The sequence below is a fragment of the Myotis daubentonii genome, chromosome 13, assembly GCF_963259705.1.
Source record: "Myotis daubentonii chromosome 13, mMyoDau2.1, whole genome shotgun sequence".
Lineage (NCBI taxonomy): Eukaryota > Metazoa > Chordata > Mammalia > Chiroptera > Vespertilionidae > Myotis > Myotis daubentonii.
This window is the reverse complement of record NC_081852.1, coordinates 62,763,070-62,777,972: the sequence shown is the minus strand read 5'-3', so window position 1 is coordinate 62,777,972 and position 14,903 is coordinate 62,763,070. Positions and strand designations below refer to the sequence as shown.

Genomic DNA, 14,903 nt, shown 5'->3' with positions numbered 1-14,903 from the left:
ATCACTCACTTTAGAATCTGATACGCCCACATCACATTCATTCTCGGTGACCGATGACATTATAAGCACTCGAAACAGTGAGCTACCCAATTTCATAAAATATTCAAAGAATCTGCCCATAAACTTAATTCTGAAAAGCTACTTTGAAAAAATAATCACACAATTAGCTGATAATTATTCATATAAGCTTGATCGTCATAAATAATGTATTATCCAAGGCGCCCTTACTGTCTGACTTGAAAATGAGACCTTAGGGAGAACCAAGATGGCGGCATAGGTTAACGCCGGAGTTTGCTGCTTTGAACAACTACTTCAAAAGTGAAACCAAAAAACGGAAGGGACATCACCCAGAACCACAGGAACGCTGGCTGAGTGGAAGTCCTACAACTAGGAGGAAAGAGAAACGCATACAGACACTCAGAGGAGGCGCAGTGCTGAAGTCAAATTCTGAGGTGCGGAGTGCGCGGAGCGGGCTGGCGGCGGAGGGCGCGGTTGTTGTTTTCAATCGGGAGGGAGTCGCAGACTCTGAGCACCAGATCCGGGCGAGTCTTTAGGGACCCAGACTCAAACGGGAGAAGCGGGACTGTCTGGCTTCGGTCAGAGCGAGTGCAGCTTTCTCTCCCAGCTTTGCAGCGGATGCTGGGACTCAGAGAGGCAGAGCCCCTTGGGACAGGACTGAGAGCCACCATAACTGCTCTCTCCGGCCCACCCTGTTGATCCTGTGCGACCCGCCCCGCCCAAGCCCTGCACAGAGGCATTTGCCGGATAGCCTCAGGCAAAGGCTAGATTAGCACCTCCCTAGAGGACAGAAGTTCTCTCACTGCTGACACAGCTGATTCTCATAGCCACTTGGCCTGGAGGTCAAACCCTCCCTGGAATTAGCTACAACAATCAAGATTTATCTATAAGACTGCGAACAAAGACCACTAGGGGGTGCACCAAGGAAGCATAACAAAATGCGGAGACAAAGAAACAGGACAAAATTGTCAATGGAAGAAATAGAGTTCAGAACCACACTTTTAAGGTCTCTCAAGAACTGTTTAGAAGCTGCCGATAAACTTAATGAGATCTACACGAAAACTAATAAGACCCTCGATCTTATATTGGGGAACCAACTAGAAATTAAGCACACACAGACTGAAATAACGAATATTATACAGACGCCCGACAGCAGACCAGAGGAGCGCAAGAATCAAGTCAATGATTTGAAATGCGAGGAAGCAAAAAACATCCAACCGGAAAAGCAAAATGAAAAAAGAATCCAAAAATGCGAGGATAGTGTAAGGAGCCTCTGGGACAGCTTCAAGCGTACCAACATCAGAATTATAGGGGTGCCAGAAGATGAGAGAGAGCAAGATATTGAAAACCTATTTGAAGAAATAATGACAGAAAACTTCCCCCACCTGGTGAAAGAAATGGACTTACAGGTCCAAGAAGCACGGAGAACCCCAAACAAAAGGAATCCAAAGAGGACCACACCAAGACACATCATCATTAAAATGCCAAGAGCAAAAGATAAAGAGAGAATCTTAAAAACAGCAAGAGAAAGAAACTCAGTTACCTACAACGGAATACCCATACGACTGTCAGCTGATTTCTCAACAGAAACTTTGCAGGCCAGAAGGGAGTGGCAAGAAATATTCAAAGTGATGAATACCAAGAACCTACAACCAAGATTACTTTATCCAGCAAAGCTATCATTCAGAACTGAAGGTCAGATAAAGAGCTTCACAGATAAGAAAAAGCTAAAGGAGTTCATCACCACCAAACCAGGGTTATATGAAATGCTGAAAGGTATCCTTTAAGAAGAGGAAGAGGAAGAAAAAGGTAAAGATACAAATTATGAACAACAAATATGCATCTATCAACAAGTGAATCTAAGAATCAAGTGAATAAATAATCTGATGAACAGAATAAACTGTTGATTATAATAGAATCAGGGACATAGAAAGGGAATGGACTGACTATTCTTGGGGGGGAAAGGGGTGTGGGAGATGTGGGAAGAGACTGGACAAAAATCGTGCACCTATGGATGAGGACAGTGGGTGGGGAGTGAGGGCGGAGGGTGGGGCGGGAACTGGGAGGAGGGGAGTTATGGGGGGAAAAAAAAAGGAACAAATGTAATAATCTGAATAAAGATTTAATTAAAAAAAAAAAAGAAAATGAGACCTTATGTCTGTATACATTGGAACATGGGTTTCCCCTCCCTCACACCCAAGTAGTCATTGTACCTGAAGCAATAATGACTACCACTCCTAAGAGCTAAGTTTGGAGAATTTTCTATCCTAAGTGCCTGTATGAAAGTGTACACATTTATTCAACAAATATTTCATAGACATCTAGTAAATGCAGGAATTTTTCAGGCCCTGGGAATATAACCGCAAACAAAAGAGAAAAGTTCACGGCATAAGAATATGTTGTATATTCTCTAAAGGGGAAGATGGTGACTGAGTGGGAAGAGAAATGTGTAGGAAAGGGGTCAGGAAAGGCCTCACATGGAGGCAACGTTCGAGCTGAGACTCAGTGAGGAGGACGAGCCAAGCAAGCTCACATCCGGGCAAAGGGCTGTAGGCAGAGAGCAGCAGGGAGGGCGCCTGGAGGACAGGCCTGACGTGTTTCAGGAGCAGAGCCGTGACTCAGCACTGGGATAAAGAGGGAAAGAGGTGAGAAGCAAGGCTGCGGAGGCCGGGGCGGAGGGCAAGTGCAGGTTCCACCCTGAGTGCAACAGGGAAGCGCCCGGAGGCTGGGAACAGGAAGTCCCAGTGCTGGTTTGCATTTTATTTTTTATTGATTTCAGAGAGGAAGGGAGAGGGAGAGGGAGAGGGAGAGGGAGAAAGAAGTATCAATGATGAGAGAGAATCATGGATCGCTGCCTCCTGCAGGCCCCACACTGCGGATCGAGCCTGCAACCCAGGCCTGTGCCCTGACCGGGAATTGAACCCTGACCTCCTGGTTCACAGGTCAATGCTCAACCACTGAGCCACGCCAGTCAGGCCTGGTTTGCACTTTATTTTTTTAAATATATTTTATTGATTTTTTTACAGAGAGGAAGGGAGAAGGATAGAGAGTTAGAAACATCGATGAGAGAGAGAAACATCGATCAGCTGCCTCCTGCACACCCCCTACTGGGGATGTGCCTGCAACCAAGGTAAATGACCTTGGCCAGAATCGAACCTGGGACCCTTCAGTCCGCAGGCCGACGCTCTATCCACTGAGCCAAACCGGTCAGGGCTGGTTTGCACTTTAAAACACCACGCTGGCGCTGCTTCGGCAGCACACATGCTAAGACTGGAACAATACAGAGATTAGCACGACCCCTGCGCAAGGATGACACACAAATTCATGAAGTGATCCATATTTTTAAATCAATCAATCAATCAATCAATCAATCACCAGGCTGGCTGCCCTGTGGCAGAGTGGAAATGGGGAGGCCACATAAGAGGATACTGTAGTTGCCTGGGCAAGGAATGATGATGGCTTGGATTTGGGAGGAAGCAGTGGAACTATCGAGGAAAGATTATGTTCCTGATTGCCTTTGAAGATAAAGCCCTGGCTGGTTTGGCTCAGTGGAGAGAGCGTCGGCCTGCAGACTGAAGAGTCCCAGGTTCGATTCTGGTCAAGGGCATATGCCCAGGTTGTGGGCTCCGTCCCCAGCAGGGAGCGTGCAGGAGGCAGCCAACCCATGATTCTCTCTCATCATTGATGTTTCTCTCCCTTTCTCTTCCTCTCTGAAATCAATAAATATATATATATATATATATAAAAAAAGAACCAGTCATTGCATTTGATGGGGTTCTTTTAGGAAAAAAAACACAGAATTGGATACAGAACTTAAAGGAAAGAGGGGAATCAAGGAAGACCCCTTGGGTTTGGGTTAGTGCAACTGGTAAATGAATGGTGGTATCACTGGCAATGGGAAGGGCCTTGGGGGGATGCAGGTTTAAGTATCATTTTGGACTAAGTGAGAGATTATTAGCTATCCAGGGGAAGTGTAAAATACGAAGCTTTCATAGAATTCCAGAGCTCAGAGGAGTGCCTGAGCTAGAAATATCAATGCGAGACACATCCTCTCCTCAGCAAGCACAGAAATAAACGAGGTATTCTTCGGTATTTCCCCACTTTATACATTGCCCAGTTTTTGATCGAGTGACTCAAACTCGGGGATTATTTGTGTGTCTGCAGACACGAGGGCGTGGGGAAGGGATGAGCACACTTGCACACGAGGAAGAAATGACTTCCCTAGCTGACTAGACTAAAAATTTTAATAGTCACTTAAAATCATTGCAGTTTGGATTGTTTGATTGATATACATTAGCAACATTTACTTTTATTAGAAATAAAAATAACTTATGGTAATATAAACAATACTTACCTTCAACGTAATGTTAGATAACCCTTCTTTCTCTATAATACTTCCGGAAAGCTGTATTGCAGAAGGTGAGTAATCAATGCCAGTAATATTAGAGAAACCGAGTTTTGCCTAGAGACAGAGAAGTAATTTTATACTTTAGTTTTAAAATGTTTTGATATCCTGTTTTGCCTATGAATTATAATATTCCTTTAGGACTGGGACTGTTTTATTCACTTTTAATAAACCAAGTAATTATACCATACAATAATTTATAATGTTTAAATTTTATTATGGAATCAAAACAGAAACGAAACTGAAAATTTAAATCTATAGAATGTGACAATTCCTTTGCTTTTATATTTTATTTATTTTTCAAAAGGAAATTCATTTTCTCAAAGCCAATGAGAATACTTGTATGTATATTTTGGCCCTCAAGCAGAAAAGTATAGAGTTAATTTCAGATGTTGACATGCTCTGATTCACATATAAATCGAGCATAAATTTTACTTAACACAATTAAGTCATATGAATACATTAAATGCATATGAAATAAGCCCTTGATTTAAAAGTCCCTTTAGCCCAGCCAGCCGTGGCTCAGTGGTTGAGTGTAGACCTATGAGCCAGGAGGTCACGGTTCGATTCCCAGTCAGGACACACATGCCCAGGTTGTGGGCTCCATCCCTGGTGTGGCGCATGCAGGATGCAGCTGATCAATGATTCATTCTCATCATTGATGTTTCTCTCTCTCCCCATCTCCCTTCTTCTCTGAAATCAATAAAAATATATTAAATAAATAAATGGCAGAGATTGTAAGAATGGATTAAAAAAACATGCCCTAACTACATGCTAGCTACAAGAAACTGATGAGTGGCTACCTAGGGGGAAGGGTGTGGCCATACAGATGGCAGAAAAGAGGTTTCTGGGAGGAACTACTCTGTATCCTGTGATGATTGTAGGAATCTGTACTTGTGTTAAAATTCATAAAACTGTAACAACAAAGAGTCAATTTTGCAACGTGTTAATTTTTTAAGTTTAAAAGGAAATTATGAACAAATTCATGCTAGTAAATTTGTAACTTAGATAAATGGATAAATGTCTTGAAAACCACAAAACTGACTCAAACCCTACAAAAACATCTCCACGCCCAGAGGCTCTCACCGTGATTCTTCCAAAGGCTTAAGGAAGAAACAAAGCTTCTCAAAGAATAAAAAGGAGACACGTCCCATCTCATCTTATGAGGCCAGCATAACCTTTATACAAAACCCTTACATGAAAATTGCAAGTAAGGAAAATTACTGGCAAATTGCTCATGAAGCTATACAAATTCTAAGCAAGATACTACTAAATCCAATCCAGTAATACCTGAAAAAGATCATACACCACAATTAAACTTGGTTTACTTCAGGGACAGAAGTTGCTTTGAACATTGAACAATCACTGAAATCATGTCAATAAAAATGTCAATTGAAAAAACTGAGGACCCTCCCCAAAAAATCAATCAACTCAACATTAATAGAACCAAAAAGAAAAATCATCTTATCAAAGAAGGCAACTAATCAAATTTAACGTCCATTCATGATCAAACACTATTAATTAGGAATATAAAGGACCGTCCTCAGTCTGATTTAAAAAAAAAAACGATAAAAACCTATAACTAACATGTTTAATGGTGAAATTTTAGAAGCTTTTCTTTTATCATAGGCAATGTTACAAGGCGAGCTGCCTTCACAATTTCTATCCAACACTGTACACAGCATTTTAATATATTTTATTGATTTTTTTACAGAGAGGAAGGGAGAGGGATAGAGAGTCAGAAACATCGATGAAAGAGAAACATTGATCAGCTGCCTCCTGCACACCTCCCACTGGGGATATGCCCGCAACCAAGGTACATGCCCTTGACCAGAATCGAACCTGGGACCCTTCAGTCCGCAAGCCGATTCTCTATCCACCAAGCCAAACTGGTTAGGGCTATACACAGCGTTTTTTTTTTTAAATATATTTTATTGATTTTTTACAGAGAGGAAGGGAGAGGGATAGAGAGAAACATCGATGAGAGAGAAACATCGATCAGCTGCCTCCTGCACACCCCCTACTGGGGATGTGCCCACAACCAAGTGTACACAGCATTTTAATAAATAAGATATTGAGGTTGGGATAGAATAAAACTATTATTTACACCTGACATACACTACAATGAATTTTTACACATATACTATGGTAAACTATCAGAAAATGAAATTTAAAAAGTATAACAATTTAAAAAATCTAGGAATCAGCCGAAACCGGTTTGGCTCAGTGGATAGAGCGTCGGCCTGCGGACTGAGAGGTCCCGGGTTTGATTCCGGTCAAGGGCATGTACCTGGGTTGCAGGCACATCCCCGGTGGGGGATGTGCAGGAGGCAGCTGATCGATGTTTCTCTCTCATCGATGTTTCTAACTCTCTCTATCTCTCTCCCTTCCTCTCTGAAAAATCAATAAAATATATTTTAAAAAAATAAAACAAAAAAAGTAAAAAATCTAGGAATCAATCTAAGAGACGATATGTAGGGTCTCTACAGAGAAAACTACAAAGTATTACCGAAAGCAAATAAAGAATTAAATAAACGGAGGAGCGCACCATGTTCATGAACTCGGAGACTCAATGCTGCAAAGGTGTAAATCCTCCTGCTCCTGCGATCTCCACCCAACTCGGACACTGACTCTCCACGCCCCTCTCCCGTCCCTCTCCCCACATGTGCCAGTGCCCTGCCTAGAGCCGGGCTGTCCAGCGTCACCCCCCACGCTGGGCCTCACTGTCACCCACACGCCAGGCCAGCCTCTAGGATCCTGGGAACGACTCAAGCACAAGAGCTAAATGTTCATGTTGCCACTGCCCAGCACAGGGTGCGGCACATGGTTCTCATTCAGCACATTTCACTGTTATACACACATCCTCACACATGACACAGGAAAACCCTCCTTGGTCTTTCTCTTCCTCCACGGCAGGTGGCACAGCACGGACACATCATAGGCCCACGACAGGGATGGCACAGCCAGTGATAGAACCTGTACCAAACCCAGTTCCTTGCACAAAATGCCCTGTTCCAGCCACACGCTCACCCAACATGAGGCATGTGTGTCCCACGGGGGGCGCAAAATGTCAGCTTCCTTTCATACACAGATCTCTGGCGCTCTGAGCTAGAAGGAACCAGTAAGGCCGTAACCGGTTTGGCTCAGTAGATAGAGCGTTGGCCTGCGGACTGAATGGTCCCAGGTTTGATTCCGGTCAAGGGCATGTACCTTGGCCGAAACCGGTTTGGCTCAGTGGATAGAGCGTCGGCCTGTGGACTGAAAGGTCTCGGGTTCGATTCCGGTCAAGGGCATGTACCTGGGTTGCGGGCATATCCCCAGTAGGAGATGTGCAGGAGGCAGCTGATCGATGTTTCGCTCTCATCGATGTTTCTAACTCTCTATCTCTCTCCCTTCCTCTCTGTAAAAAATCAATAAAATATATTTAAAAAAAAAAAAAAAAAAAAAGGGCATGTACCTTGGTTGCGGGCTCATCCCCAGTAGGGGGTGTGCAGGAGGCAGCTCATCAATATTTCTCTCTCATCAATGTTTCTAACTCTCTATCCCTCTCCTTTCCTCTCTGTAAAAAATCAATAAAATATAAAAGGAACCAGTAGGAATCACCACGTCACAATCTTTGGGAAAGAACTAAAGCCCAGAGAAATGCAGTGGTTTGGTCAAAGTCAAGGCTGTGGCGGGAAGGGCCATGACTAGGACTCAGACCCCTTAGCTTTTCCTGTAGTTCCTTCTCCCCTTCCCTGCGCCTCCCTTTTGTACCAGGTGACTTTCAAAGTAGGTGGCACGCTTGCTTCCCTACTTTAACTTAGATGGTTAGTATCGATTGCAAGTTTCCTAAGTTTCATTTTAAAATTTGGCTGTAACACAGGAATACTAAAGGTACCAACAAGCTCAACCAGGAGGACACCATTTCCGGTTCCAATATCCAGCACCGCAGCATCCAAGGGGATCTTGTGTCTCTGCATCCACCTTAGGAGTCGATTCACACTCTCCTCCCCAAACCTGTTAGAAACAGAGAACTGGTTAATCCAACACCAGAGGGACAGAGCCGGGTCACAGCGACGCTACCCTGCAGGTCCTTCCTGTACGCCATGAAGCCATTCTGGAAAGTAAAGGTGCTAACTGTGACTGCTTGAGCTTCATCTGCACTATTACCTAGGAAAAGACACACCGAAGAACAGAACAGAATACATAAGGTCGGTGTGTTACTTATAAATGTTTCTCTACATCAGCATTAACAATTGTATGTATTGATGGCTCAAAATGTTACTGCTTATTTAAAAAGGACAATTATAGAAAGAGAGTAATTTCCTAACACTATCATCAAATTTAAATCTGGGTCATTAAGAGACAGAGGTTCTTTAAATCCAACAACCAGAGCCAGAATTGGTTCAAGGTTGCCGAGATTTTCAGCCCATCTCTCTGTGGGACACACACTTAAAACATAAAGACACACACACACACACACACACAGTCTTCCGGATTCCACTATTTTCTTAACTCACCAGATTTCTCCTGTGTCTCCATATTCTTGGAAAGTGTGCAGTTCTCGCTCATACACAGCATCCCAACTACAGAAATAATCAAATGCAAAGCAAGATTCCTGAGTTAAACTGAATTAAATGTATATTTCTAATAGGTTACAGAGATTTATGACGGACATTGAAAACATCATTACTGTTATGCCCGACCTGTGTGGCTCAGTGGTTGAGCATCGACCTATGAACACATGAAGGTCACCATCCGATTCCAGGTCAGGGCAGGAGCCCTGAGTTACAGGTTCCATCCCCAGTAGGGGGCGTGCAGGAGGCAGCCGATCCATGATTCTCTCCCATCATTGATGTTTCTATCTCTCTTTCCCCTCTCCCTTCCTCTCTGAAATCAACAAAAATATATTTTTTAAAAGAAACTAATATTTATTTTTAAAAGTAGCCCTAGCTGGTTTGGCCCAGTGGATAGAGTGTCGGCCTGAGGACTGAAGGGTTCCAGGTTCAAATTCCGACAAGGGCACAGACTCGGGTTGCGGGCTCGATTCCCAGTTGGGGGGCGTGCAGGAGGCAGCCGATCAATGACTCTCTCTCATCATTGACGTTTCTCTCTCTCTCTCCCTCTCCCGTTCTCTCTCTGAAATCAATAAAAATTAAAAAAGTAAAAACTAAAGTAAAATTAAAATACATTAGTGTTATCAATGAGTTCACATAACTCAAATCTCTTAACATCTCAGTGTTTAAAAAATGAAGAAAGGCAAGCATAGTAAGCTTACACATGTAAAGCACTTAGAACAGCACCTGACACATAAAAAGGCTGTTTTAGCGTAAAAAAAAAAATAGAAGTATTTGTTCGAGGATCCCTTAGTCCCAAACACAAGTCCAAACTTCCAGTTTAAAATGTGGGGAAACGGGGATTTTTCCACCAAGTTAGTGGCTGCTCCCAATGGACCCCCCCTCAGATAAGCGCTGCTTGCAGGATGTGCTAAGATGTACCCTTATTCCTTTCAAGTCCAGCTCTCCCCCGCTACTGCACCCCCTCCTCCGACCCCCCCAGCACCCCTCTCACCCCGCCCCCCGAGTTTCCTCTCACCCTCACCTTTCCCCGCAGCCATTCACCCCGCCACCGACTAATTCATCAACACTTACCGACCCTGTGTTCGGTCAGATCCCTGTCTCCCCTCCCAGGATCACCCCGCGGGTCATCCTGCGCCCCCACCTGGGAGCGCACACGCCGCCTCGCGCCCTCGGCCTTTCCCGCCCCAGACCCCGCCGGTCCGGTCTCCCCGGCCTCTCCCCTCCCCGGGCTCGCCCTCGGGGTCAAGACCTACACGGCCTCCCCCAGACCTTCAGCGCCGGCCCCCGTCACCGGTCAACCCCTTTAAAGCCTCTCCATCCCCGCCATGGAGGCCGCCGGCGACTCCGCGCCTCCAATGCCCCTCCCCGCCCCGGTGGCCCCGCAGGCTCCCGCCCGCCACGCCCCCAGTCTCCCCCATCTTCCGAGACCCCCGGGCGCCACCCCTGCGTCCCCCACCCCGGGGCGCGCCATACTCACTGCTCTCGGGTCCCGAGCGCCGACGGGGCGAAGCCGCCCGCTCCGGGACTGCCCTCCCGGGACCGCGCCGCCAGCCCCGCGCCTCCGCGCGCGCTCATCCCGCTCTGCGGCCGGGACGGCTGTGCGGCCGCCATAGAGACGACGCGGGGCAGAGCGGTCGCGCGGGGGGCGCCTCTAGGCCGCGGGAGGCCGCCCTCTCTACTGCTCCAGGCCGCGTGATGTCCCGGCCCCGCCTTCCTCCCAAGTCGGGGTCCTGAACCCAGGCCTGGGTGACGCTGGACCTCGCCTCCCTCCCCGCCCCTGCGCCCAACGTCAGATGCACCCCAGTTCCTCGAGGTGCTCCCCGAAGCCACTAGATTTGGGAACTGCTGTTTGTAAGGTTTGGCGGAGGGTAAGCCACGCTAAAGACCCAAATCTCAAATCACCGCATCTCTTTACGTGGTGGGCAGATCTGGGAACTTTTTTTAAAAATATACTTTTATCGCTTTCAGAGGGGAAGGGAGAAGGAGAGAGAGAGAATCATTGATCGGCTGCCTCCTGCACGCCCCACACTGGGGATTGAGCCCACAACCCAGGCCTGTGCCCTGACCCCTGACCGGAATGGAACCCTGACCTCCTGGTTCACAGGTCCTGGCTCAACTACTGAACCACCCGAGCCGGGCAAATCTGGGAATCTTTATTTGGCTTCCGGCTACTTTCACTTGTGGCTGGGATTCTGCCTTAAAAATAACATTCTGGCCGAAACCGGTTTGGCTCAGTGGATGGAGCATCGGCCTGCGGACTGAAGGGTCCCAGGATCGATTCCGGTCAAGGGCATGTACCTGGGTTGCGGGCATATCCCCAGTAGGAGATGTGCAGGAGGCAGCTGATTGATGTTTCTCTCTCATCGATGTTTCTAACTCTCTATCTCCCTTCCTCTCTGTAAAAAATCAATAAAATATATTTTAAAAAAAAATAACATTCTGACTTCTCCTAACGGGAAGTCAATAGGAGGACATGGGAATTTATGTCCAAAGTAAGGAATGCCCTAGGACCCCACCCCCAAATACCCGGATCAAGGGGATCAGAGTGATGTGGAGGAAAGAGCGCTGAGAGGCATGATGCCCACATGCCCGTCTCAGCACTGCCCCTCCGGGGCACCTGGCCACATCCAAGACTCCTCACCTCCGGATGCCTCAGTTTCCCCTCCTGTACTTCGCCCTAAATGGATGGTGATCGTTCTACGAGGTTGCTCCCAACCAGTGAACCTGAAATTCCTCGGCCTCTTGGTCTGGTTGTGCCTGTGCCGTGTAATGCAAGAGAGCTTAGCCGCCAAAGGCCTGGGGGGGGGTGGGGGCGTGTAGCAGCAATGAAATGCTGGCAGTTCTTCGTCCCAGACCAGGATCTCAAAGGCCCCTGGCAAGGCTGCTTCCCACCGAGAGGAATGTTTCCTAGGACACGTTTCTGTTGACTCTGCAGACCCAGTCCTTCGAGGTAAACAACCTCAGCGGTTGCCTTTCCAGCTCCCAGAAACCCCAATTAGGAAGAAAGTGCATCTTCCCCTAGAAGAGGCGTTCGCAGATCTTCAGGCAACCACCAGGGACAGAATCCGGGGAGGAGGCAGAAGGGAGGCCGTGTGTGTACTGATCAAAGAACCCACCCAAGAGCGTAAGTAGCCTCATTACAGAGAAATAAAACCGCCGGGTGCCAGCGCCAATGAGTGCTGCCCGGGCGAATGGTTGTTTTCATCTTCTCTAGACCCTAGATGCCAGAGAAAGCAGGCTTGAATGTGACTGAGCCGGTCTGAGAAAGTTCTAGGTTATAATTAAGAGAGAGCCATGAAAGATCGGGCCACTTGCAGTCTGATGTCTTCCCAACACTGAGGCTGTCTTTGCTGTGGGTGGCGAATGCTATAAACACTGTTGGTATGCAGCCCTGGAAAAAGCCACCGTTTATCCAGGATTACTCTGGCTGTTTAGGCCTGAAGGCTGTGAGGACACCACCTCTGATCACCCCGGGCAACGGAGATTCTTGGTGGGAGGTGGAGAAGCTTAGTCCCAGCAGGGCTGCCCATCACCAGGGAGAAGCTGGAACGTGCCAAGGAACACAGCGCCCCCCCCCCCCCCCCCCGCCTGTTCCATGGGGCAGGAGGGAGGTTCTGAGAGTGCCCCCCCCCCCCGCCTGTTCCATGGGGCAGGAGGGAGGTTCTGAGAGTGGCCCCCCCCCCTTCCATGGGGCAGGAGGGAGGTTCTGAGAGTGCCCTGCGTCTGCCTGTCTGTCTCTCCCTCCACCGAGCCCTGCAGCATGACCCCCTGCTCACCCACAGCAGCACTGACACTGGCTCCCAACAATTCTCAACGGCTTCCTCGTTGACAAGCCAAGGGCCAAGTTCCAGGCTTTACCTCTTTCTCTTTTTTGTTTTTTCCCAAATTTTTTTATTGACTTCAGAGAGGCAGGGGGAGGGAGGGAGAGATAGAAGCATCAATGATGAGAGAGAATCATGGATCGGCTGCCTCCTGCACTCCCCTATTGGGAAGCAAGCCCACGACCCGGGCCTGTGCCCCGACTGGGAATCAAACCGTGGTCTCCTGGTTCATAGGTTGACGCTCAACCACTGAGCCACACCAGCTGGCCAGGCTTTACCTCTCTTGATTGACCTATAGGGGTCAACACAGCTTAGCACATCCCTTCCCCCCCGCCCCCCCAGCACCACCTGCTCTTCAGTGAACCTTTTAAAAAGGGGAGCTAGGCACCCAGCTCCGGTTGGACTCCCAGGATTTGAGCCTTCGCCTTATCATGTGTGACTATGGGCAAGTTCTTAACTTCTCAGGGCCTCAGTTTGCCCATCCTACAACAAGGATAATAAAAGTGCCCATGGCATAGGGCAGCTATAGAGATTAAAGGAAATACTTTCTGTAAAATCCTACATGCCTGATGTATAAATGCTCAATAAATGCTACCTCAGTTTCTTCAACCATAAAATGGAGTTTAAAATGGGTCTCCTTCAGCCCGGCCAGTGTGGCTCAGAGGTTGAGCATGGACCCTTGAACCAAGAGGTCACGGGGCTGATTCCCGGTCAGGGCACATGCCTGGGCTGCAGGTTCAATCCCCAGTAGGGGGCGTGTAGGAGGCAGCCCTTCTCATCAATGTTTCTATCTATCTTCCCTTCCAGTCTCAAAAAAAAAAAAAAAAAATCAATAAAAACATACTTAAAAATTTTTTTAATCCTCCTTTAGAGGATTGTTAGCAAGATTAAATAAGTCTATATAGTGTGAAGAGCTTAGAATAGAGCCTGACATACAATCGGTGTTCGGTACCTGTTAGCTTTCCTTACCGTTAGTAACTCCCACCCCCTACCCTCAGCTGCAGACTTCTAGAGCAGTTGCCTAGGTGCCCCTTGTTACGCTCAGCTCAACCTGTTCAAAACCGAACTGTCTTGCATGGCCTTCCCCCACGCCCCCTATCCCTCTGAACCCCCTGTTCCCTGTGCTCTCTGTCCGCCTGTTTCCTGGCCATCCTACCATCATTCTTGTCCTTCCCTCCGCCTCCCCACAGCTCCTCCCGGTCTCCTCCTGGTCTCTGGGCTCAGGGACATTTTTCAATCCTGTCACCACCGCACTGTCTTCTTTGGGCCGCTCAGGCTCACAGCTCACTGGAGCCGGTTGTTTGGATACATTTGGAAGACTGCTAACTGATCCAAGTGGGGTGTCAAGAAAGATTCCAAGGGTTTCCCGCCCAACTTCCAGAAAACAGTTCTGTTTGCTTGGACAGAGTGTGGTAAGAGTTTTATTGGAGATCAAGAGCCTAGTTTCCAACCAGAAAGATGGAATAAATTGAAGAATAATGATTAGAAAGGTGAGTTCTTTCCCTGAGTTTCTTTGCTTAACTCTGTTATAGTTTATTTTCACTTCTTTTTGTTATTTGTTGCTTTTATCCTCTTTCCGTTATATTTCATTAAATTTGTGTTCCCTTGTACCCAGAATCCAATCGCTTCTTACCACCTCCCCTGCTCCCACCATTTCACTTCTACCACCACCAAGCCACGGCCATCCCGGCTCTGGGTTACCGTAATACCTCCCCTGGCACTATATTCTTGACATGGCAGCCAGAAAGGTCATATGGAGATTGAAGTCGCATCATGTTACTTCGATATCTAACCCCAAACCATGCAACTGCCTGAATCACCTCCTTGCATCCATCCTTGAGCATGACAGATGTTGGACTTGAACACTCATCATTCTATTTGCAAAAATAATTAAAAAAAACTGTTTTGCGCAACCATCAAGGGCTCTGCAGAAGAGGCGATGTCTGGGGTGTGCTGGGCGCGAGACCCACGGGTGACACGGTGCGGGGGCGTCGTTCGTTCTGATCCTGTAAACTTGCACTCGTCACCTCTCCCGCCGGGGCGCTCCGGCCTCCGGCCTCATCCGCGAAGACTTCATTTCCCAGGATGCCCCGGGGC

The 14,903-nt window shown here is 47.4% G+C and overlaps 1 protein-coding gene and 1 non-coding gene across 6 annotated transcripts in view; one reads left to right on the top strand and one right to left on the bottom strand.

Annotated features, from left to right (window-relative positions):
• Nucleotides 1-10,611, bottom strand: part of EEF1AKMT2 (EEF1A lysine methyltransferase 2) — a 50,519-nt gene extending 39,908 nt beyond the window's left edge. For 4 of the 5 annotated variants that reach the window (XR_009448292.1, XR_009448291.1, XR_009448293.1 and 1 more), the window contains exons 1-4: nt 10,463-10,611; nt 8,926-8,991; nt 8,308-8,422; nt 4,373-4,480 (exon numbers count right to left, since the gene is read on the bottom strand). Coding sequence is in view for 2 of the 5 variants with exons in the window: in XM_059661773.1 (XP_059517756.1) it covers nt 4,373-4,480; nt 8,308-8,422; nt 8,926-8,991; nt 10,463-10,596 (423 nt within the window). In the remaining 3 variants the exon portion in view is untranslated. Of the gene's footprint in view, nt 1-4,372; nt 4,481-8,303; nt 8,423-8,925; nt 8,992-10,462 lie in introns of all 5 variants that reach the window. The other variant, XM_059661774.1, reaches the window with a different exon arrangement.
• LOC132215090 (U6 spliceosomal RNA) lies at nt 3,260-3,362 on the top strand. The gene has a single exon (XR_009448445.1). It is a non-coding gene; the product is annotated as a U6 spliceosomal RNA (small nuclear RNA).
• Nucleotides 10,612-14,903: the final 4,292 nt, after the last annotated feature.